At 44.7% G+C, this 25,927-nt stretch overlaps 1 protein-coding gene and 1 pseudogene across 4 annotated transcripts in view; both read right to left on the bottom strand.

Moving 5' to 3' along the window:
• The window catches only part of BICRAL (BICRA like chromatin remodeling complex associated protein), a 93,522-nt gene continuing 67,595 nt past the window's right edge, over positions 1 to 25,927 (bottom strand). For 3 of the 4 annotated variants that reach the window (XM_039467678.2, XM_039467680.2, XM_074397811.1), the window contains 7 exons: positions 17,038 to 17,143; positions 15,459 to 15,559; positions 12,619 to 12,680; positions 11,587 to 11,732; positions 8,626 to 8,720; positions 5,608 to 5,710; positions 1 to 3,885 (listed from right to left, as the gene is read on the bottom strand). In XM_039467678.2, coding sequence (XP_039323612.1) covers positions 3,098 to 3,885; positions 5,608 to 5,710; positions 8,626 to 8,720; positions 11,587 to 11,732; positions 12,619 to 12,680; positions 15,459 to 15,559; positions 17,038 to 17,143 — 1,401 coding nt within the window. In that variant the 3' untranslated portion in view covers positions 1 to 3,097. The remainder of the gene's footprint in view (positions 3,886 to 5,607; positions 5,711 to 8,625; positions 8,721 to 11,586; positions 11,733 to 12,618; positions 12,681 to 15,458; positions 15,560 to 17,037; positions 17,144 to 25,927) is intronic. The other variant, XM_074397812.1, reaches the window with a different exon arrangement.
• Positions 12,690 to 15,452, bottom strand: LOC120363228 (10 kDa heat shock protein, mitochondrial pseudogene; annotated as a pseudogene).

Raw genomic sequence — 25,927 nt, 5'->3', positions numbered from 1 at the left:
TTGCACATTTTCCCAAATCTTTGGCTGTATTGCAATGGTTGTTTCATTTTGTAATCTCCATCTAAACATTTCCTAACCATGGATTAACAATATAGTTACTGACTGGTTTCTTTTAACAGTATTTATCCAACATAACAAAATAAACTGCAATTTGTTATACTTTTTTTTTTTTTACAAAACATTTTATAAATATTTTTACAAAATGTATACAAAGCAATTTCAAGTGAGACATACTATACAAATGAAGGTATTTAAGCAAATAAAGCCCACACCACACTGACAGCGAGTGACGCGTCCTCTTTCAGTCAAGTCAGTCTGTAAGGCCTCCCTAATCTAACAGAATCTACTAAATCCTTCAGAGCTAAAATATTTTTTTCGTAATTGCCAGATTAAAATTTTGCTTTATCTTTAGGAAGTTCTTAAGGACACAGAAAATCAAATGCTTAATAACAAATTCACTTTTCCACAACAACAGGAAAAAAAAAAAAAAAAGAAAATGATTTTTGTTACTGAGTGCAAATAGTTCTAAAGTGTAACTTTGACTAATGAACTGAATGTTGGCCATCCGAGGCTGAGCTCTCCTAACCTTCACCAGAGGGGGCTCGACACGAGAGTTATGATCCATGTGCGTAGAACCTAATCACGGGAGTAAAAGACATTTCATAATCTTCATCTGTCATTATCTAGAATCCTTCCTCCATAAAAAGTAAACTTACGTACAAAGACACAAAAATTTACAAGTTTCATTTTGGTAAATTAGACTCTCCATTTGCTAGACAAGTGTTAGGGCTTAAAAACCCTTTAAGATGGTATATAGCAAAGCTAGGATTGGGACGGCAGGGCAGGATAGGGGAGAAAGAGAGGTGACAAATGTACATGAAGCTTATCTTGTCTCTTGAGAATTCCACTGATTTGCAGTAATTAATGTAACTCATTAGCAGCTGACATGAAGGCTTGCTTCCAGGTATAAAGTTTCACAATGAGAATCTGATTAGGAGGGATCATCTTTAAGTCTTGCTAGGAATTAGGGGAGCATGAAGCCTAAGGGAAGAAGAGCCTAGGAAATTATGGAGTTCAGGGCAGGGTGCTATCCCAGCGCCACCCAAACACAAAGTACCGACTGGCAACACCAACTCATTTTTCTAATATGTTACAATACAGGAAAAAGGGGAAATCTGCAAATTCGACATTGGCACAAATAAGGAAAAACCGGTAACCCTAAAATGGCCCAGGTTTTCCAATTTGTATTGGCTGGGGCAAGTGGTTGGGGTGAAGGTACGTTGCTATTCTGAAGACTGGCCATCTCATAGGGTTTTTTTGTGTGTGTGTAGTGGGACGGAGGGCACGGGGGTACAGGTCTTCTGTTGCTGTGTTTTCTAATCAGAAGCCTTCCTTTCCATCATGGGCCAATCTGGAAAAGAAATGCCCAACGTGATGACAGTGAGGGTCATCCCCAGGCTGGCGACAGCCAGAAGCAGATTCTGGCAACGCATTAAAGTGGACACCAGCGGATGCACCTCTAGAGCCAGGGAGAAAAACGAGGGAGTGCACACGCTAAGAGGGAGAGTGAGCGTGCACACACGGTAACCAAAATGACCTCTGGATCTGAGCAGCTCAGAGACACATTCGTGGGTATGTGTGGGAGAAGAGTGCATAAAAATACTACCACGTAGCCTTCCCAATGAGAGGAGATGAGTGCTGGTTACGATGACATGGAGAATAAAGGTAACAACAGCAAAGGAATAACCTGGGGCAGGTAGACAAGAAAGGAAAATGGAGAACAGCTCCTGACAAGAAAGAAAAATAAATAAAGCAGTAAGTCATGCTCGCTACTGTGAACACGGGCCAAACACAAACCGTGACAGGGCATATCCTTTGGCTCTCCAGTGAGAATCTCAGGTCTCAGATCGTTCCTTTTAGTGGTGGGCTAGCTGGTTACCTTTGGTTTGTCTGTGTTTTGGTAATGAATTGCTGCCAGGGCTGACTACTGTTCTCAGACAAGAAGCATAAAAACAAGGCCAAAGTCCCCTCCAAGTTTAAACGGAAAAATTACGACATAATTTTCAAATGAAGGTGCTTTTGATTCTCGGTTATTAGTTGTGGGAGAGGGTGCAAAGAGAGGTTAAACGAAACAAAATCCAGCAACAAACAAAAACATACAGCATATGTTGACTATATCCAATTATAAATGCAAAACTTGTTTTTTTCTCAATAGTTAACATATATATGCTTTTACATATATACATATTAATATTATAACCTTCATGGCTCTATCCCGGCCTCCCCTGTACACTGTGCCTCTTAAGTGGTTTCCATTTTCCTTTATTTAGCCTGGTGAAATGATTTCAAATTCTGCTGTTGTAACTAAGAACAGAACATTCCCTAGATGAAGTTCAGCATGGATATGCCTAAAAGCATGAGGTTTTGCTCCAGGAGCATCAGAAAAGCACTTGAACCATCCACAGGGACGCCCTGCAATGCCCTGCTATGTGCTACTGGCTTTCCCACCAGGGCTGCGGGTCCCTGGCAATGCAGCCAGCAATTTACTGCTCAAGGATGGCTGAGGGGGAAGAATCATGTGGCCTTCCCCTCAATAACAACAAAACATACACACAAAACTCAAAATAATTAAAAAAAAAAAACTCCAAAACTAAATTTGGAGATGCAGTGGGATATTCTTTAAAAAGTAGCTTCTATCTGTCTCATTTGATTTTAGTTAAGTCTGTTCTTTTCAAATGACTTATGATTGTCAAAATTTTAAGCCGGGCCAAGTATACTGTGGTCTCATGGAGTTACAGTGTTTTTAAAAAAATAAAACAAATAAACAAAATGACTATATGCACTTTCATAACACTTGAAATGAGTGGGGCCTATCAGACTGCTTTCTAACAAGGATTAATTTTACTAAAGGATCTCCCTGTAATCACGACAAGTATTGCTCTTAAACAAAGAACAGGATTGAGATTAGAAAGAATAACCTGTGATGAAAGATCAAGCAGGCTGGAGACAGGAGACCATTTCCATTTGCTTTTGCCAGGAAAGAATGTAACTGGTCCGGGGTGGGGTCTCAGGGCGGGTCAGGGGACTACTGCGGCTATTAACACTCTAGGATACTATTTACAGCTGCTTCTAAAATGGAGTCCGTTTCTACGACACCTTCACTGTGGTCCGGGATGAATTTTTCCAGGCAGTTTTCCTGTGAAGCCATAGGAGAAAAGTTGGGGAAATCTAACTCAACAGAGCCGCTAACCGTGGGGTCACTGTGCGGCTGCCGTCCCGCCTTTTTGAGTTCCAAGATGTTCTTAAACGTGTTTTCTAAACTCTTTGTCAGCTGGAGATCTGGCTGGGGCTCACCTGACCCTTTCATGATGTCTGTGTGTAAAACTTCATTCTTTGGAGAATTCCTCAGACTTTTGTCCTGGAAGGAATTATTACATGCCATCTCCAAGTGCGAATCCCCTAGGATGCTTGAGAGTTTGCTCTCAGTACCGTGATCCGACCCGGATGAGGTTTTCCGGTGCCCTTCGGGGCCGGGAGAGCACTCGCTGGCCTTCAAAGGCTCTCTCCGGCTGGCCTTCTCCTCAGACATGCTCTGGTACTGAACTAAGCCCACTTTGTCAAATTTCAGTGCTCTGCCAAGGCATTCTGTTTTTTTAGAAATGTTTCCTTCTGCAGAGACCACGATGTGATTAGGCACTAGATGAAACTGGTCATGATTCATGGGTTCTGTCACACTGGTTTTGGCTCGGTCTCTGCCTTGGGCCTTGGCCGGTGGATGTGGAGAGCTGCTTGCTTTACTGCCATGCTGGTCGCTGCGGCCGAACTGTGTCTCATGAGCAGCTTTATCGAGTTTGAAGGAACAACAGAAATCAGCCTGAAAACCCTCTGGAAATGGGAACAAAAGGAACATTAGCGAGTGACTGAGAGAGTAGGGATTACACAACAGACCCTCAGTGGGTCAGGTGTGGACGGCAACGCCAGCCCTGCTCGTGGAGTCCGTCTGCTTCACATACAGGAACATGCAGAAGCAGGACCCTTAGCCTGAGAGGGCATCCTGTAAAGGCAGCCAAAGCTGTGGGGCCCCGGCTTCCAGACGGGGAGCTTAAGCCTTTTGAAAAGGTAGCTGCTTAATGACAAATGGAAAAACGTGATGAGTAAAATGCTGCGCTCAGTCCTGATCTCTAAGTATTATTTTATTTTATTTTTTTGAGACGGAGTCTTGCTCTGCTGTCCAGGCTGGAGTGCAGTGGTACGATCTTGGCTCACTGCAACCTCTGCCTCCTGGGTTCAAGTGATTCTCCTGCCTCAGGCTCCCAAGTAGCTGGGACTACAGACACTGCCACCACACCCAGCTAATTTAGGTATTTTTAGTAAAGACAGGGTTTCACCACATTGGTCAGGCTGGTCTTGAACTCCCGACCTCAGGTGATCTGCCCTCCTTGGCCTCCCAAAGTGGTGGGATTACAGGTGTGAGCCACTGTGCCCAGCCTCTAAGTATTATTTTAAATTAGTTTTCAGCTAATGACCTCCTTGAAACAGTCTGAAAACAGAAATTAGGTGCTGGTATTAGCCTGGTTTCTTCCTTACAGCAGAAGGGCCTGGAATGGGGCTTTGCAGGGAAGGGGGACAGACACCAGGAAACAGAAAACCCATCTATCTTACATACTTTCTGGGTGAAGAAAGCTACTTGTCTTTGGGCGAAGGCACTTCAATGCCTTTAGACACATAGGAGAAACTTGGCATCACTTTGCCAAGACCACAAAATGAATAGTCAACACTCATCCAAAATGATATGGAAGTCAATGGGTATGCAGGATCTGCGTCTGTGAGTGAGCACTCAACTGCACCAGGCTTCAGGAGCCCAAGGATGGCAAAAAAGATGTCCGTGAGGATTGAGAACATTGAGGGTACAGGTGGAGGTAGGCAGACTGCTGTTAAGCAAGAGTGGGAAAAAATGTTAACTTTGGAAGTAACTGAAGTGAAATGGGGCTTCGATGACAACTATAAAACCACAAAGAATATGTATAGTGTGAACATGAAATTTGTTCACCGACTTCTAAAATGTGAGTTCTAGGGCATATAGCCTTGAAATCTAAAAAGATGATTCCATCCAACAAACATTGGCTGTGCAGGCCGAGGAGGAGAAGGAAGTAGCTGGGATTAGAGGTGTGAGCCACTGTGCCCAGCTCTCCCCAGAATTCACATTTTACCTTCAAGTTTTTTGAGACAGAGTTTTGCTGTTGTTGCCCAGGCTGGAGTGCAATGGTGCGATCTCAGCTCACTGCGACCTCTGTCTCCAGAGGGCCGAGCCATTCTCCTGCCTCAGCCTCTCGAGTAGCTGGGATTATAAGCATGCACCAACACACTCGGCTAATTTTACATTTTTAGTAGAGACAGGGTTTTGCCATGTTGGCCAGGCTGGTCTTGAACTCCTGACCTCAGATGACCTGCCCAGCTCAGCCTCCCAAAGTGCTGGGATTACAGGTGTGAGCTGCCATGCCCAGCGCACCTTCAGGTTTCTTACTCAAAGTTCAGACAGACTCCCACAGGCCCCACAGTCCCTGAACCATGGCAGAAGCTGTCTACTTTCACTGTGAAGTTTCTTACCAGGGTCTACAAGTGCCAGGCGCTTGTCTCGGGATAGGGAAGCTCTTTCCTCCTGGTTGAACATCCTGTCAATCATCACCATCTCAGCAGAGGGATTGATTCGCTGAAAGAGAGAGGCCAGTCATTTCAGATGCCTTTTATCAACTGCAAACATCTCACTGTGTCTTTGGAACAACGGAAGCAATCAGAACTGACAGTTTGGTGTCTAGGTTGTAGTCATGTCCTGTTGAGTCACACAGGATACATATACAATGTTTAAAAAATTGTTGTTTTTGGAAAAAATAACTTACACATTGGTACGAAGTTCAAAAAATACTACAGGGTATGTAAAAAGTGAACCTCCCTTCTTTATCTCCCCTGTGCACCCACCACCACCCGGTGCCTCTCCCTGGAGGCATTTGCCTGCCTAGCAGTTTTCAGTACCCTTCTGGAGATATTTTTGACACTCATAAGAATATATATGCACTTTAGCCAGGCGTGGTGGCTCACGCCTGTAATCCCAGCCTTTGGGAGGCCAAGGCAGGCGGATCATGAGGTCAGTAATTCAAGACCAGCCTGGCCAACATAGTGAAGCCCCGTCTCTACTAAAAATACAAAATATTAGCCAGGCATGGTGCTGCATGCCTGTAATCCCAGCCACTCAGGAGGCTGAGCCAGGAGAACTGCTTGAACCTGGGAGGGCAGCCTACAGTGAGCCAGGATCCCCGCCACTGCACTCCAGCCTGAGTGACAGTGTGGGATTCTGTCTCAAAAAAAAAGAAAAAAAATATATATGTATATGCTTTATTTTATATGTGTGTGTATATATATATATATATACACACACACACACACACACACACACACATATACACTTCTTTCTTTTTGTACTCAAATAGTAGCAACTATATATACTGTTCTGTATTTTTTTATCTTCTACTTAATAACATATTTTAGAAATCTTTTCATTAGGATGACCTTTTACTTTATATTCTGCTATGCCTTAATTGTGTTTTTAGTAAAGCTTTCCTTTTTATTAAAGCTTTTGCTATTAACAGAATCAAATCTTATATTTCTGGGTCTTTTATTTTATTTTTATTATTATTTTAAAATTTCTTTTCCACTTAGTATTGGACTGGGTATTATTTAACATGAAAATTCACGGCAGATTCATGGCCAGTATTGTTTTCCTTACAAACAATGGAGCTGGCCTTTATTGATGTCTCAGAGTTTTGTTTCAGAAATGGCTGTCAAAATGAAAACAATTCTTTTTTTTTTTTGAGATGGAGTCTCACTCAGTCGCCAGACTGGAGTGCAGTGGCGGGATCTTGGCTGACTGCAACCTCCACATTCCGAGTTAAAGTGATTCTCCTGCCTCAGCCTCCTGAGTAGCTGGGACTACAGGCATGTGCCACCACACCTAGCTAATTTTTATATTTTTAGTAGAGACAGGGTTTCACCATGTTGGCCATGATGGTCTCCAGCTCTCTCTCTCTTTTTTTTTTTCTTTTTTTTTTGAGACTGAGTTTCACTCTTGTTACCCAGGCTGGAGTACAATGGCGTGATCTTGGCTCACTGCAACCTTCGCCTCCTGGGTACAGGCAATTCTCCTGCCTCAGCCTCCTGAGTAGCCTCAACCTCCCAAAGTGCTAGGATTACAGGCATGAGCCACCGTGCCGGCCTTTTTTTTTTAATTTTTGAGAGAGACAGAGTCTCACTTTGTCGCCCAGGCTGGAGTGCAGTGGTGTGATCTCAGCTCCCTGCAACCTCTGTCTCCTGAGTAGCTGGGACTACACGTGTGCACCAGCATGCCTGGCTAATTTTTTTTTTTTTGACAAGAGATTCACTCTTTTGCCCAGGCTGGAGTGAAGTGGTGTGATCTCTGTTCCCTACAACCTCTGCCCCCTGGATTCACGCGATTTTCCTGCCTCAGCCTCCCAACTAGCTATGATTACAGGCTAATTCTTGTATTTTTAGTAGAGATGGATTTTCACTACGTTGGCCAGGTCTTGAACTCCTGACTTCAGGTGATCCACCCACCTCGGCTTCCCAAAGTGCTAAGATTACAGGCGTGAGCTACTGTGCCTGGCATAATTTTTGTATTTTTAGTAGAGACAGGGTTTCACCATGTTGGCCAAGCTGGTCTCGAACTCTTGACCTCGGGTGATCCACCTGCCTTGGCCTCCCAAAGTGCTGGGATTACAGGCATGAGCCACCGTGCCTGGCCGGAGTTGTACACTTTAAATGTTAATTTTATGGTATGTCAGTGATCTTTCAATTAATAACACAACTAATTTTGACATTTGTCACCAGCTTATCTTTTCAGATGTGCCTCCAGTCCTTCTCCCGCGTCATTCCAATTTTAGTATATGTGCTGCCGAAGCGAGCACCTTCTCTCGCATCTCTGGGTTGGTGAAAGGCAGTAGATGGTATTAGAGTCTCTACTAATGACTCTGCAAACTTCTTGGCTATCTGATCTCAGGCAAGTTACTTAACCAAAGCCCTGGTTTCCTTATTTGTTAAACAAGAGAATAGTACTGACCCACCAAGTAAAGTGCAGCAAATGTTCATTGCTGTTTTGTAGCAGCTAAGTATAAGTTTTTCTTTTCTTTTTTCTTTTTTTTTTGAGATGGAGTCTCGCTCTGTCACCAGGCTGGAGTCCAGTGGCGCGATCCTGGCTCACTGCAACCTCCGCCTTCCAGGTTCAAACGATTATCCTGCCTCAGCCTCTGGGGTAGCTGGGACTGGCAGGCGTCACCACAGTTGGCTAATTTTTGTATTTTTAGTAGAGATAGGGTTTCACCATGTTGGCCAGATGGTCTCCATCTCTTGACCTTGTGATCTGCCTGCCTAGGCTTCCCAAGGTGCTGGGATTACAGGCGTGAGCCACCACGCCTGGCCTAGTGTAAGTTTTTCTACAGTGTGAAATATCTGTGCCTTTTAAATTATATTCTATAATTCCTTGAACTTTTTATCTCTGATTTAGTGGCTGTGACCTATAAAGTTTTAAAAAACAAGTATCAGTAGCATGACTTTTACCATGGCATCTTCTAGGAGCAGGCATCTGTATTTGTTAAGCATAGCTTGGGTCCTTTTTAGGAGCTGAGTGGCAACTGTTTCAAATTCATTGTCCACTTTAAAAAGAGAGAGAGAGAGAAATAGTAAGAGAGTGTAAATCACTGACTAGGTCTTCTGTTTCTTAAGACTGAAATATATTACTCTTCCATCATTCAAACATGGCTTATCTGGGGAAATTTTCTCTTAGACGAGCTTTTTCCTGGCTAAGCATCATTCTTCTACACCGCTTTCCCTCACTGTCCACAGGTCATGGAAACTCATTTCAGTATCAGCTTTTTTAACTTTAGGAAACCAAAACATAATCACTTTGATATCACCTATAAAATAACCTCATGTAACAGACTCACAATAAATATCAATGAATAGAGAATGATCTGCTAGTTTAGATGACCTAAGCCTAACGGTATGAAAAACTAAAATAGCTGAAACAAATGAAGACACAGCTTTATATTAAACCGTCATGGTCTTGTGGCTCTGTCCTCTGTCTGTTGGTCTCCAAAGATTTGAACACCTTCTAATTCACTCTTCCTTTCAGTCTTCACACCCCGTGTTTAATGCTGGATCTTGACCCTATTACCTGGTGTCCTAGGGAAGCCCACAGTGGACTCACAGAAACCACTATGCCTAGAGATCAGAGGCCCCTTCTAGGAGAAGCAAGACTTGTAGCAGCTGAGGAAGGGATTAGAAAAGAGGAGGGCACTGATACAGCCAGGCTTTAGTGGTGGTGGTGGTGGGAAAGTGCATGGCCAGGCATTGGGACAGGAGGAGTTCCAGGTTGGGGGAAGGAGCGCTTATCTCTAATTTTATTTTTTCTTTTCCTTTTTTTTTTTTTTTTTTTTTGAGATGGAGTTTCGCTCTTGTTACCCAGGCTGGATGGAGTGCAATGGCGTGATCTCGGCTCACCGCAACCTCCGCCTCCTGGGTTCAGGCAATTCTCCTGCTTCAGCATCCTGAGTAGCGGGGATTACAGGCACACGCCACCATGCCCAGCTAATTTTTTGTATTTTTAGTAGAGACGGGGTTTCACCATGTTGACGAGGATGGTCTCGATCTCTTGACCTCATGATTGACCCGCCTCAGCCTCCCAAAGTGCTGGGATTACAGGCGTGAGCCACCGCGCCCGGCCTTAATTTTATTTTTTCTTTTTGAGACAGAGCGTTGCTGTCACCCAGGCTGGAGTGCAGTGGTATGATCTTGGCTCACTGCAACTTCTGCCTTTTGGGTTCAAACAATTCTCCTGCCTCAGCCTCCCAAGTAGCTGGGACTGAAGGTGTGCGCCACCCCGCCCAGCTAATTTTTATATTTTTAGTCGAGACAGAGTTTCACCACGTTGGCCAGGATGGTCTTGACCTCGGGTGATCGGCCTCCCTTGGTCTCCCAAAGTGCTGGGATTATAGGCGTGAGCCACTGCACTCGGCCCTTATCTAACATTTTTGTCAGTTTCTTCATATGTGGCCAATACCATGGACTCATTTTGGAACCTCGGAGAATACTTCTGGGAGCTCAAGTGCCTAATTCATAAAACTAGAAACAGTTTGGCTGGGCGCAGTGGCTCATGCCTCTAATCCCAGCATTTCAAGAGGCCGAGGTGGGCCGATCACTTGAAGTCCGGAGTTCAAGACCAGCCTGGCCAACATGGCGAAACCCCATCTCTACTAAAAAATACAAAAATTAGCTGGGTGTGGTGGCATGCGCCTGTAATCCCAGCTACTCAGGAGGCTGAGGCAGGGAGAATCACTTGAACCCAGGAGGTGGAGGCTGCAGTGAGCCGAAATCCTGCCACTGCACTCCAGCCCAGGTGACAGAGACTCTTATCTCAAAAATAAACAAACAAACAAACCAGTTCAGAGTATGCATACTGCCTAAAGGCAAGGACTATGCCAAACCACTGTATGGAGTGTCTAGTGCACAGCCATTTCATCTGGAGCCAGCAGTCCATACAAAATTTTGGATTTACTGCCACCAATTTGTCAGTAAAATACTCTGACATTGGTCAGGCACGGTGGCTCATGCCTGTAATCCCAGCACTTTGGGAGGCTAAGGCAGGTGAAACACAAGGTCAGGAGTTTGTGACCAGCTTGGCCAACATGGTGAAACCCTGTCTCTACTAAAAATACAAAAATTAGCTGAGTGTGGTGGTGGGTGCCCGTAGTCCCAGCTACTCGGGAGGCAGAGGCAGGAGAATCGCTTGAACCCAGGAGGCAGAAGTTGTAGTGAGCTGAGATCGCGCCACTGCACGTCAGCCTGGCAATAGAGCAAGACTCTGCCTCAAAAAACTGAAAAAAAACCCCAAAAAACAAACAAATAAAAATCTCTGACATTAGGGTATCCTCCTAACAATTTTTTTTTTAAGAGACAGTTTCCCTATGTCACCCAGGCTGGAGTGCAATGGAGTGCAATGGCTATTTACAGGTGTGATCAGAGCACACTATACTCTCAAACTCCTGGGCTCAGGTGATTGTCTTGCTTTAGCCCAGGCGTCCCCAGACTTTTTACAGAGGGGGCCAGTTCACCGTCCCTCAGACCGTTGGAGGGCCGCCACATACTGTGCTCCTCTCATTGACCACCCATGAAAGAGGTGCCCCTTCCTGAAGTGTGGTCGGGGGCCGGATAAATGGCCTCAGGGGGCTGCATGCAGCCCACGGGCCGTAGTTTGGGGATGCCTGCTTTAGCCTTCTGAGTAGCTGGGACTACAGGCGTGTGCCCCTGCACCTGGCTTCCCTTCAAAAAATATGATTTAGTGTAAGTCACGACCTTAAACATGAACTGGGAAATTAGGTAAATAGGGAACAAGTTTGGTCTGTGAGTAAAAACAATAACCTGCCTACAATCAGGGGCTGATGTGGCTCTTGCTCTTCTTGGGGGTGGTCATGGGAGGGTGCCTCGTTTCAGAGGGGTGCCGTAGGGTTCCGGCCTGCTTACCTTTCCTCAAGTCTTCCTCAGTGGGCATGGAGCCCTGGCACACGTGGTAGGAGAGCAGTCTCTGTACCGCATCACTTGGTGATCGGAAGGGACTTTTGTCCGGTGTCACAGTGTGGGCTTGGTCCCTCTGCAACTGCTGGAGGATGCTTTACAAGGGAAATGGCCAATGTCAATGTAGAGTCATGTTAGGAAGTCAAATCTAATCACATTCATTTGCATGCAAAGAAAATAAGATATGCAGGAACAGTACGGCAGTCTTTTCTTCAGTTTTATATTTTTTATACCATAGTGGGTTGATAGCTCAGTTTAGCTCTACAGAGGACTCAAACTATGATCCTGACCTCAAAAGCACAGGTTCCCACCAACCATTTACGTGTTGGCACCCCCATAAACCTTGGCAGTGCCTGACCATTGGCCATCTAAGCTCATGCTAACATTTCTGTTCTAAACATGGAAGTTTACCAAACCATGCTTTTCCTCAGAGACGCTTTGTTTCTGAAAAGACGAAGAACTATTCTCCTTAAGAAGAAAAGAGCAAACAGTAGAGGCTAAAACTACATTTGATATATTTATAAGTTCTAATGAAAATAAAGTATAGAAACATATTTTCAAAGTCCTTTTTTTTTTTTTTTGAGATAGGGTCTTGCTCTGTCATCCAGGCTGGAGTGCAGTGGCATAATCTCAGGCTCACTGCAACCTTCACCTCAGGACTCAAGCCCTCCCCCCGACCTCAGCCTCCCGAGTAGCTGGGACTACAGGCCTGTACCACCATGTCTGGCTAATTTTTGTACTTTTTGTAGAGACAGGGTCTCGTCATGTTGCCTAGGGTTCACTTGAACTCCTGGGCTCAAGCAATCCTCCTCCCTTAGCTTCCCGAAATGCCGAGATTACAGGCGTGAGCCACCATGCCCTGCCCCAAAGTATATTTTTAAAAAGGCTAATATGCTCATTATTATAACCTGACTCTGTAGCACTTTTACTAAAGGTTAGGGACCCAGACAAATGTTCAGAATCGATTTGTCAGTAACTCACAAAGCTCCTTTAGTTAGCTGTTTGGCAGCAGGCCTTTTTTGTCCTCCTGAATGACTCTCCACCTAAAGACAAAACATACCTCTTATTATTCCCTTTTGTAGAAAAACGAATACAGTTATACATAAAGGTTACTATCATTCACATACAGTATTTTCAACTACCTATCAAGAACATATTCTGGCCGGGCGCGGTGGCTCAAGCCTGTAATCCCAGCACTTTGGGAGGCCGAGGCGGGTGGATCACGAGGTCAAGAGATCGAGACCATCCTGGTCAACATGGTGAAACCCCGTCTCGACTAAAAATACAAAAAAAATCAGCTGGGCATGGTGGCGCGTGCCTGTAATCCCAGCTACTCAGGAGGCTGAGGCAGGAGAATTGCCTGAATCCAGGAGGCGGAGGTTGCGGTGAGCTGAGATCGCACCATTGCACTCCAGCCTGGGTAACAAGAGCAAAACTCCGTCTCAGAAAAAAAAAAAAAAAAAGAACATAATCTAAGACTAGAGAACGAGCCCTGCTGAAAACAAAACAAAACAAAACAAAACAAAACAAACAGTGCACAGACTCCATAAAGCAAAGTTATACTGTGTTAAGATGACAGAAAGCTGTATAATCAGTTCCTGAAATGGACTCAGTTTGTACTTTATTTTATTTTTTTGTCATTAGTTATCATTAGTTTATTATAAAAGAGAGACATGGAAATTATTTACATGATGAAAGATTTCACAACTTCAGTGGAATGGGCAGCTTCACATTGATGCCATTTCAATAGTAACTTATTTCAGTCTACGTACTTTCCAAGAATGTCACCATCTCTAAATAGGAAATAATCCTTGTCATCTAGAAATACTTTGGTGCCTCCATATTCTGGGAGAAGAACTTTATCTCCAACTCTCACGCTAACTGGTTGAATCTCTCCACCTTTCCCTTTAGAACCCGATCCAACAGCGACTACTGTTGCTTGCAATACTTTTCCTTGAGATTTTTCTGGAAGCATAATGCCTCCTTTGGTTACAGTTTCAGCAGCACTCCTTTCAACCAATACTCGGTCAAAGAGAGGGAGAAACTTTCTAAACGCCTGTCCTGCCATGACTCCCTCCGCCTCAGACTTGTACTCTGCTCTGGCGCACCACAATAAGGAGAGACCCGCAATACGGCCCTCGCGACACATGAAAAGGCCACCCAGCAAGCAGGCGCGCTCGCCCCAGCCCCCCTCAGTTTGCACTTTAAAGCCTGAATCCCTAACTCCTCTCTAAATGCATCATCATTATCATAATCATCATTTTTTTGTGTGTGACAGACAGGGTTTTGCTCTGTCATTCACGCTGGAGTGTGGTGGTATAATCTCAGCACTGATTGTGGTGGTACAATCACAATCACTGCAACCTCTGCTTCCCAGGCTCAAGGGATCCTTCCACCTCAGCCTCCCAGGTAGCTGGGACTACAGGTGTGCACCACCATGCCTGTTAATTTTCTTTGTATTTTTTGTAAAGATGGAGTTTTGACATATTGCCCAGGCTTGTCTCGAACTCCTGGTCTCAAGCCATCTGCCTACCTTGGCCTCCCCAAAAGCGTTGGGATTACAGGTGTGAGCCACTCCTCCGTCAACCCATTGTTATATTTTTTAAAATTCCACAAACATCTCAAAAGTCAGTAGATACCATCTAATCCATCTTCTCAGGGATAAGTACAGGATGTACACACTTTTAAGCTCCTGTTATATACAGTCCAGGTGTGTGATCTAAAGGGACATTTTTTCCATCTTTTGTTATGCCTTTTCTCAGAACCTTAGAACTGAACAGTCTTCACTGTGTATTCTAGGCAGTCTCACACCGCAGCAAGTTTCAGTAAACTACTAATTGGTAGGTCTGATGGAGAAGAAACTACAGTCTTAGTAAGCTGAAAACAAGAAATTTTTCCAGGTGTGTGCCTGGAGTCCCAGCTACTCATGAGGCTGAGGTGGGAGGATCGCGTGAGCCCAGGAGATCAAGGCTTCAGTGAGCTGTGATCACACCACAGCGCTCCAGTCTGGGTGACAGGGCGAGATCCCAACTCAAAACAAAACAAAATAAAACAGAAAAACTAAAAGAAAAAACTGGACTAGGTGGGGCACAGTGGCTCATGCCTGTAATCTAAGCACTTCGGGAGGCCAAGGCAGGTGGATGGCTTGAGCTGAGGAGTTTGACACAGGCGTGAACAATGTGGCAAAATCCTTTCTCTACAAAAAACACAAAAAAGTAGCTGCATGTTGTCCTAATTACCCAGGAGGCTGAGGCAGGAGGATCACCTGAACCTGGGAGGTTGAGGTTCCAGTGAGCTGTGATCATCCCACTGCATGCCAGCTTGGGTGACAGAGTGAGACCCTGACTCAAACAAAAAAACAACAAGTTGGACTTAAAAACGTGTCAAAGTTGGGTCAAAAGACTGTAGGGACTGCCTTCTTCCTACACTTCTGGATACTACTATAGAAAAAGGAGTCCCTCAGCATAACTAAGAACAGATCCACTTTGATATAATAGTGAACGATACCACCCAATAGTAAATGACATTTTTTGAGTGCCTAGTATGTACTAGCTGCTGGCATATTACTAATTCATGAGCAAATGTGGATTAATGAAGCACTGTAAACATGTCAGAAATAGAACAGACATTCATCTCAGAAACGTAAACATTACAAGGCCCAGCCCACCAGGAAGGTCTTCAGTGATCACCCTGTTGTGGGCACACAGGGGACTGGGTGGACTCTGCATACAACACTAGCCAGCAACCACAAACATGACACAACTACATTTTCATTCAATTATGCTAGGCATTAGGAAGAGGCCATGCCAATAGTTTTCTACCTGCACAGCTGGATGGCCAGGAGATGATCCAACTACTTTTTCCTGCTGTGGTGGTGCGGTTCCTAAGGACGCCGACATAACTTTGCTTCCAGAATCCTGTCCTATTAGAATACATAAGATAGTGTTCAAAAGAAACAGTAAACTGGGTCCATCATATAACCCTAGAGCCCAATGGGTACAGACTGCTGAGCATTCTGAAATGGGTTTCTTTACCATGGATGCTTGCTGTGAGGAAGGAGGGCAGGGTGCATTTATTTACAAGCTCTAAAGGAAGAGGTTATTAAAGCCTATTTAAGTAATAAATAAGTAAATAGTAATAAATAGAAGCTCTAAATGCTATAGTTTCAAGTTAGTTTTAGTCTGAAAAACAGGCCTCATGCCAGTAATCTGTCAGCATTACAGAACCCCAAAGTACAATTTAAGGAAAGGGAGGCCCAAAGAGCCAAAGAGGCAATTGACTGGGAATACTTAAATTTCTTTCTTTCTTGCCTTTTTTAAAAGTACTTATGGGGTACTGCAGATGTTCAAAGCCTTAGGAAAAATGGAAGACATAGTCTGTATTTTCAGTCTGGGTGGATAATTCCAAATATGCATATAGAAAGCAACATGGAAATAATGGGGATAATTACAAAGTCACAAGCACTATAAAATACCTTAAAACAAATTTTTTTTTTTTGGTCTTGTTCTGTCACCTAGGCTGGAGTGCAGTGGCGTGATCCTGGCTCACTGCAACCTCCGCCTCCCAGGTTCAAGTGATTCTCCCACCTCAGCCTCCCAAGTAGCTGGGACTACATGTGCGTGCTGCTGCACCCCAGCTAACTTTTGTACTTTTTGATAGAGATGGGGTTTCACCATGTTGGCCAGACTGGTCTCAAACTCCTGACCTCAAGTGATCCACCTGCCTCGGCCTCCCAAAATGCTGGGATTACAGGTGTGAACCACCTCTCCCTGCCAAATACCGAATTAATTGTTTCTTTCTTTCTTTTTTTTTTTGATATGAAGTCTCACTCTGTTGCCCAGGCTGGAGTGCAGTGGCGTGATCTCGGCTCCCAGCAACCTCCATCTCCCGGGTTCAAGCGATTCTCCTGCCTCAGCCTCCCAAGTAGCTGGGACTACAGGCATGTGCCACCATGCCCGGCTAATTTTTGTATTTTTAGTATAGACAGGTTTCACTATGTTAGCCAGGCTGGTCTTGAACTCATGACTTTGTGATCTGCCCACCTCAGCCTCCCAAAGTGCTGGGATTACAGGTGTGAGCCACCACACCCGGCCCAAATTCATTGTTTCTAAGAAGGATTTTTTTTCCCTGCGTAATTTAATGTGTCATAATTTAGTTAGAAGTGCTTTTTTTTCTTTCTTTTTGGTAGTATAAAAAATGATAGTACATCTTACAATTGATGCTATCTTAGAGTGGATGCAACATAGTATATTATCTGGGCGGAAAGGTTACACAAAAAAGGAATAATCAGAGTGGAGGCGAGATTAAGCCAGAAAGCTTTCTTGCAGAATGAGGGAGAAGAGTGGGAAGAGCGTCCCCTGGGTATCGGGAGGACAGGGACAAACTGAGGAAGCTCCTGACCTGGCAGTGCGGTGCTCAAGAGCCCAGGGATCTGTGCTTGCCTCAGGCCGTCTGTGGTCTTGGGAGCAGAAATGGGGGAAGTCTGATTCAGACATTTTTTCTGAGCCTGTGAAACATATGACCAAGATGAAAACATTAATTTCATTTCTAAAGCTCTAATAGATTATTTTAAGTACCAACCAAGCCTCTTCATGCCTCCCTAGTACCTTCAGGTTAGATTATAAACAAAGTAAAAATTTAAAAATAGTATTTTCTTATTACAGCAGGGGAATTGCAAAGTACATCCTTCAAAAATCTGCAGGCACACTGAATTTTCCTGATGCCATTCAGTACGGATGCTGAGTTGATGCCAAGCTAGTTTCTTGCTCCTGGGACTGCTGTGTTTGTGGTGCCCAGATGAAAAGGCTGCAGCTGGGAATTTCTAAACCCAGTAATCTTTTCTTTTTGAGACAGAGTCTTGCTCTGTCACCCAGGCTAGAGTGCAGTGGAGCAATCTCTTGGCAACCTCTGCCACCTGGGTTCAAGCGATTCTCCTGCCTCAGCCTCTCAAGTAGCTGGGATTATAGGGCCTGCCATCACCCCTGGCTAATTTTTGTAAAGAAGAGGTTTCACCATCTTGCCAGGCTGGTCTTGAACTCCTGATCTTGTGATCTACCCTCCTCAGCTTCCCAAAGTGCTGGGATTACAAGTGTGAGCCATTGTGCCCAGCCAATGCCTGGCTAATTTTTAATTTTTTTTTTTTTTTTGTACAGACAAGGTTTTCCTATGTTGTCCAGGCTGGTCTTGAACTCCTGGGCTCAAGCGATCCTCCTACCTCGGCCTCCCAAAGTGCTGGGATTACAGGTGAAAGCCTCCATACCCAGCCCCTTTCCTTGGAAGTAGAATAACCACTCCAAATGTTACACTGCAGGGCAGGCGTTGGGGTGGTGTGACTGCGGCCAAGGTGGCTGTGATCAGTATCCGCTAAGGGACCTGTTTTGCCTCCTCCATTGGAATCCCCTTCATGTACTAGGCATGTGTTTTTAGAAAGCTCTGCTGCCTGGGACTACAGCATCTGTAGAAGTTTATTAGTAAACTGGTCATTCCTAGTCCTTTCATTTTGAGAATAAGACTTTTATCTACCTGGTTCACTGCCACATCCCTGGCACCAGAACAGGGCCTGACACCACAGTGAGCACATAATAAATAGTTGTTAAATAAAAACAAGTGAATGCTAGCCTGGGCAACATGGTGAAATCCCGTCTCTACTAATAAAATACAAAAATTAGCAGGGCATGGTGGTGCACGCCTCTAATCCCAGCTAATCAGGAGGCTGAGGCAGGAGAATCTCTTGAACCTGGGAGGCGGACGTTGCAGTGAGCTGAGATCATGCCACTGCACTCCAGCCTGGGTGACAGAGAGAGACTGTCAAAAAAAAAAGAAAGAGAAAAAATGAAAAGAAAAGAAAAAGAAAGTCTGCCTAGCAGTTCTTCTCTGGGAATTGCCCATTGCCACAGAAACAGGCTGGGGCCCAGCAAGGCTGGGAAGCACACAAAGGACTTCCAATTTCTGTCCAACATGTAAGGAGGTTAGAAGTCTTTATTCTTTTATTTTTTATTTTTTTGAGACAGAGTCTTGCTCTTATTGCCCAGGCTGGAGTGCAGTGGCACAATCTCAGCTCACTGCAACCTCTGCCTCCTGGGTTCAAGTGATTCTCCTGCTTCAGCCTCCCAAGTAGCTGTTATTATAGGTACCTACCACCACACCTGGCTAATTTTTGTATTTTTTTTTTTTTTAATTGAGACGGAGTTTTGCTCTTGTTACCCAGGCTGGAGTGCAATGGCACGATCTCGGCTCACTGCAACCTCCGCCTCCTGGGTTCAGGCAATTCTCCTGCCTCAGCCTCCCGAGTAGCTGGGACTACAGGCATGCACCACCACGCCCAGCTAATTTTTTGTATTTTTAGTAGAGACAGGGTTTCACCTTGTTGACCAGGATGGTCTTGATCTCTTGACCTTGTGATCCACCTGCCTCAGCCTCCCGAAGTGCTGGGATTACAGGCGTGAGCCACGGCGCCCGGCCAATTTTTGTATTTTTAGTAGTGACGGGGTTTTGCAATGTTGGCCAGCTGGTCTTGAATTCCTGACCTCAGGTGATTCACCAGCCCTGGCCTCCCAAAGTGCTGGGATTACAGGCGTGAGCCAGCGTACCAGCCTACAAGTCTTTATTCTAACAAGTAAAAAGCTGAACAAATGGAAAGACAGTAACTCTTTTTAGATCTGTCAGAGAAATTCCGGTCACAGGGCAAAACCACTGCCGCTAAAATTGGAGGGACAGACAGGCAGATACAGAGAGTCATAATTTACCACACCAGAAACCCATGAACACACATTTCCTCAGGAATCTGTATTGAGGTAGGAAAGCCTTGATGAGCTGCAGGAGGCTCAGTGTGACCTGCCTGAGAGAGATAAAACTCCAAGGGGACCTTGTCATGGGGGGTCCTCACACTTTTGTGAGTTTTACTTTCAGGAACTCTAGTCGGTACTCACAAAGAATATCAGAGAAAAATCTCCTCATGCTTCTGGGATGGGGAAGGAAAAGGAACCATTTTGAAATATGCTAGAGTATTCTTAACAAGGATTGCCTTAGGAGAAGAAACTTTTTTTTTTTTTTTTTTTTTTTAGACGGAGTCTTGCTCTGTTGCCCAGGCTGGAGTGCAGTGGCAAGATCTTAGCTCACTGTAACCTCCACTTCCCAGGTTCAAGCAATTCTCCAGCCTCAGTCTCCCAAGTAGCTGGGACTACAGGTGCATGCCACCTCGTTTGGCCAATTTTTTTGTATTTTTAGAAGAGACGAGGTTTCACCATGTTGGCCAGGCTGGTCTCGAACTCCCGACCTCAGGTGATCTGCCCGCCTCAGCCTCCCAAAGTGTTGGGATTACAGGCGTGAGCCACCCTGCCTGGCCAGGAGAAACTACTTTACCAGAGCCTAACCTGCTGGTGTTTTATCAGAGCCTCATCTACCTGGGAGAAGGGAAATATCTAATTCCAGACCTCTCTAGCCATCCTGTTCCAGCTAAGGTCGAGGATGGGAGTGGTGGAAACTTAGAAACATTGGTGAATTTTGTAGTCCAGGGTCCAGGGACATAGGTTTACTAAAAGACTGAGACCTAGTCATAGACTATTGAATGCTTCCGCTGCCCCATACCTTACCATCACTAAAGGCCTGTTTACTGCAGTTCCTTTTACCCAGTATAGCATGTCCATCTTTCAACAAAAAATTACAAGGCACATCAAAAGGCAAAAAACAGGCCTGGTGTGGTGGCTCATGCCCGTAATCCCAGCACTTTGGGAGGCTGAGGTGGGTGGACTGCTTGAGGTCAGGAGTTCAAGACCAGCCTGACCAACATGGTGAAACCCGGTCTCTACTAAAAATACAAAAATTAGCCAGGTGTGGTGGCATGTGCCTATAGTCCTAGCTGTTTGGGAGGCTGAGGCAGGAGAATCGCTGGAACCCAGGAGGCAGAGGTTGCCATAAGCCGAGATTGTGCCACTGCACTCCAGCCTGAGTGACAAAGTGAGACTCCATCTCAAAAAAAAAAAAAAAAAAAAAAGTTGTACATTAAATGAAAAATTTAAAATACGCAAGAAATCATAAGGTTTATTTCTAAATATAACCAATACAAACATTAAAAAAAAATTCCCTCCTAATGGGAATGTTGAGCCTTCATTCAGCCTTGCACCTTTCCACCATTCTTATCTGCATCCCTTTTCAGCTATTCCTCAGAAAAGAATGAATGTACCTGAATAGATATGTTCTTACTGTCAGCAATCAAAATCCCAGGATCTGAATGTAATGTAACTGAGAGGGAAGAAAGATACTGGCACTTTTGGATGTTAGTCTTTCTTGATCTAGTTACAAGCCTCTTTTGTGTAGGGATGGTAATGCTACTCTTCATCTACAGGCATATCCTAATAAACGGTGACAAGAGCAAGACAAACAAAACAAAACAACAACAAAAAAAAACTTTTCTTCTTGATTTATTTGACAAGCTCTCACTCTGTTGCCCAGGTTTGAGTGCAGTGGTGAGATCATAGCTCACTGTAGGCTTGACCTTCTGGGTTCCCACTTTAGCCTCTGAAGTAGCTAGGGCTACAGGTGTTCACCATCATGCCCAGCTAATTCTTATGTTTTAATTTTTTTTGTAGACAGGGTCTCATTATGTTGCCCAGGCTAGCCTTGAACTTTTGGCCTCAAGCACTCCTTCTGCCTCAGCCTCCCAAAGTGCTGGGATTATAGGCATGAACCGCTACATCCAGCCTCTTTCTTATGCTTAATCCATCTAAGAGATAACCACTGGTTCAAAATAATAATAGCAACAATGTATTTGATGACATATGCTTATGTGTAAGTTGAATGAATGACAGCAGTAATACAAAGCACAGGAGGGAAGAATACTATTCTGTTATTATAAGATGTCTGTACTACCTACAAAATAGTATAGTGTTATTTGAAAGTGGACTTGCAGGCTGGGCACGGTGGCTCATGTCTGTAATCCCAGCATTTTGGGATTACAAAAAACAAAACAAAATGAAACAAAACAAACAAAACAAAACCAAAGACCAAAAGCCGACGGATACCAAACAGTCTTTATTCTCTGAAAGTTTACCAGCCAGGAAACACACAGGCTCACAGAAACATGTCCGATCAATGTGTAATAATTATGGTGCCCAGCCTCAACTGGAATCCAACCCTACACCTGTCCAGCAATCTTTTCTTTCCCTTAGTCAGCTCTTTTGAATGCTATTTCATTGTAAGCAAACCTATAAGCCAGATGAGAACTTTCTACCACCAAAGCTACAGTCTTACCCTTTCCTGTCTTCTCTTGTTACAAGAGAAGAGGTGTCCCTCCTCTGGCTACAAAGAATCCTACCAGTGCTCTAGAATGAATGTCTTTCTCCTTCTCATCAGCTGTGAAAAAAGTTCATCTTTCCTATCTTACAAAAATAACTCCCTAATCCCACACATCCTCATAGCTATTGCTCTTCAGTTGCCTTTATTTGCCTGACAGCTGCCTATGCTGGTGAGCATACCTCCTGCTCTCTTCTCAGGCTGTTGCAATCTGGTTTCTGCACCTACTGCTCCACAGAACAAGTCATACCAACCAGCAGCCTCCCAGCTGTTAAATCTATCAGAACACCCACTCCCGACCTTCGTTCTCAGTGGTGCATCACTCTGTGGAACATCTTTTCTGCCAGCAACATCCTCTTTTCTTAGCCTAAATGTTGAGGTGCTGTGAGGCTCTCTTCTGGCTGTTTTCTTCTCTATATGCTCTCCTCGGTCCATTTCCTCCACTCCCACTGCTTCAATCGAAATTTATATGCTGATCAATCTCCGTTCAGCTCATATTTCAGTGTCAAGCTTCAGCATATATAGCCACATATCAGATAATTTGGTTCTCCTACAGGTACCTCACACTTAACAAACATACCATAAACTAAACTCGGTAACTTCCCTTCAAATCAAAATCTCTCCCCATTTCTCTAACTCAGTGAACCTGTGTGTCACTGTCAGAAACCTGTAAGTCACCCTTCTTCTTCCACTGTGGCCAGTCAGTAACAGGTTCTATCTAATCTAGTTGTCTCAAATCCATTCATGTCTCACCATCTTTGCTGCCACTGGGCTAGTGTAGGTCTACTTCATGCTTAGATGGCAACACTGTCTATTAACATGGCACCCAAGACCCATATGGTTTGGTCCCGGCTCACCTTTCCCACCTAACACCCTCCTCGCCCCACCTGAATGTGTTTTCCTTTCCCCACAGCACCATGGCTTCTTTTCTCCAGGCTCTGCACTTGCTCTTTCTATGTCATGGAACAGTCTTACCCAGATCCCCGCTGCCTGAATAACTCTCAGAGAACACCATCTTACAGAAACCTTCCCTGACCATCCCAACTGGGTTAGAGGCTCCTTTTCGGAGCCTGCACTCTGGACTACTCCTAGCAGCACACTTAAAATATGTTGTGACTTTGCCGGGCGCGGTGGCTCAAGCCTGTAATCCCAGCACTTTGGGAGGCCGAGGCGGGTGGATCACGAGGTCGAGAGATCGAGACCATCCTGGTCAACATGGTGAAACCCCGTCTCTACTAAAAATACAAAAAAAATAGCTGGGCATGGTGGTGCGTGCCTGTAATCCCAGCTACTCAGGAGGCTGAGGCAGGAGAATTGCCTGAACCCAGGAGGCGGAGGTTGCGGTGAGCCGAGATCGCGCCATTGCACTCCAGCCTGGGTAACAAGAGCGAAACTCCGTCTCACAAAAAATAAATAAATAAAAAAAAATATGTTGTGACTGCTGGCTTGTCTGTCTGTCCGGGATACACTGTTATATGTTTGGGACTGGCATGGATGAGTGAATCAATGAAGAAAACATTTAACAAAGTTAAGTGGTTATGTAACTAAGCAGGCTGCACAAATAAAAAGTATAATAGGCAGAACGAGATCAGAGAAGGGACTAAAAGCTTCATTTTTGGGAGGGGGGCTTTGGGAGGGGCCCTGAAGGAGGGGAAGAATTTAAAGAGGAAAGGAAAGGATGTTCAATGCATACCCATCAGTAAAGGCCTGAACACACAATGAGTCTGGCCTATTCCCGGGAACAACAGGGGACCAGCCTGGTGGAAGTGGAGGTTTCTGACTAGAGAATCTTGACTGCCTAGGTCGGAGATGTGTACTTTCTCCTGTAGGAATGAGAAACTCCCTGATGATTTGGTTCAAATGTTTTAGGACAGGCGTCCCCAAACTATGGCCCTCGGGCCGCATGCGGCCCCCTGAGGCCATTTATCTGTCCCCCCGCCCCAACCCCCGCCACACTTCAGGAAGGGGCACCTCTTTCATTGGTGGTCAGTGAGAGGAGCACAGTATGTGGCGGCCCTCCAACGGTCTGAGGGACAGTGAACTGGCCCCCTGTGTAAAAAGTTTGGGGATGCCTGTTTTAGGAGGATTAATGTGTGGAAATCTGCTTTCTGTAGGAAGAGGCTGAAGGCAGATTAATCACCTAGACAATTGTTGCAGCTGTCTAATTAGGAGGCGTTAGGGTTGCAGTGGGCTTGGGAAATCAGGTAGCACAGTGCTTCTCTATCCTGTCTGCTCTTTAAAATCACTTGGGGAGCTTTTGAAAAATGCTGATGCCGAAAGCCGTTTCTCCAGACGGTTTAAGTCAGAATTTATGTGGTAAGGCTCACGCATCCATAGTTTTAAAAAGCTCCCCAGGTAATTCTATTGCACGGCTAGAGTTCCTCATTTTAGAAAAGACAAAACGAGGGCTCAGAGAGTTTTAAGATACAAGTTTAGCTCAGAAACCGCTCACTGGCAGAGTGGGACCTACGACTGAGCGAGGACTGCTGAGTTTTTCCATTATATTCCAGTCTCTCTTAAAAGTCCACCTTAGGAAAAGAAGAAAAGGAGAAAAATGGGAAGCAGTGTGCTATGGATAACTAGTAGGTAACGTTCACCTTTATGAGTAATTTGTCCGAGTTGAACCCCATCTTCTCTGCTGTGCTGTGGGAACAACAGTGCTACATGTAGCTCCAAAGTAATTAGAAATAGTGTGTGGTGCCCCAGCACCGTCCTTGTTGTTAACAGTATGATTAGTATTTTCATTGTTATTGGAGAGAATAGACAGATATTTTCAAATTATTTACTGGATTTGGTAATTCATTAAAGGCATAGAAGGAGAGGAAGAAAACAAGAACATCTAGGCTTTTAAGTCCAGATGTCTGAAAATAACAATGGTTCCATATAACGTGGGTAGGCTGAGCTACGGCGGGGAGAGGGAAGTAGGGAGGGGCAGAGTGGGACTGGAAACTTCAGTAAAAATTCAGAGTGATCGGCCAGGTGTGGTGGCTCATGCCTGTAATCCCAGCACTTTGGGAGGCTGCGGTGGGCGGATCACAGAGTGAGACACCATCTCAAAAAAAAAAAAAAAAAAAAAAAAATTCAGAGGGATGATTCAGGCACTCTAACATCCAAAACATGGTAGTTACTACAGGTGACATGAGCTCAGCTGTTCTCTCTCTCTCTCTCTCTCTCTCTCTCTCTCTCTCTCTATATATATATATATATATATTTTTTTTTTTTTTTTAGATGGAGTCTTGCTCTGATGCTTAGGCTGGAGTTCAGTGGCATGATCTTGGCCCACCGCAACTTCCGCCTCCCAGGTTCAAGTGATTCTTGTGCCTCAGCCTCCCGAGTAGCTGGGATTACAGGTGTGCCCCACCATACCTGGCTAATTTTTGTATTTTAGTAGAGATGGGGTTTCACCACGTTGACCAGGCTGGTCTTAAACTCCTGACCTCAAGTGATCCACCTGCCTCAATCTCCCAAAGTGCTGGGATTACAGGTGTGAGCCACTGCGCCCCGCTTGTTCTCAATAAATTTTGAATCTATGAAATCCTTTAATGATCCAAAGAGATTTGGGGCCAGGTGCGGTCTCTACTAAAAATACAAAAATTGGCCAGGTGTGGTGGCAGGCACCTGTAATTCCAGCTACTAGTTGGGGCTGAGGCAGGAGAATTGCTTGAACCAGGAGGTGGAGGTTGTAAGCCGAGATCGCACCACTGCACTCCAGCCTGGGCAACAAGGCAAAACTCCATCTCAAAAAACAAAAACGGAACAAAAATAAAGAGATCTGTCTGAGTGTTGTGGCTCGTGCCTGTAATCCCACCTATTTTGAAAGGCTGAGATAGGAGGATCACTTGAGCCCAGGAGTTCAGCTTGGGCAACATAGCGAGACCCCCATCTCTAATAAATAAATAATGGAGAGACTTGAACCTAAACTAAATTGTTTACCTTGGTTTGACAGATTATTTTAAATTGTCTCTTTAATAACTGACTTTTGAATTTCAACCCATTTATA

Source organism: Saimiri boliviensis, chromosome 4 (genome assembly GCF_048565385.1).
Source record: "Saimiri boliviensis isolate mSaiBol1 chromosome 4, mSaiBol1.pri, whole genome shotgun sequence".
NCBI classification, from domain to species: domain Eukaryota; kingdom Metazoa; phylum Chordata; class Mammalia; order Primates; family Cebidae; genus Saimiri; species Saimiri boliviensis.
This window is presented reverse-complemented; position numbering and strand designations above follow the sequence as displayed.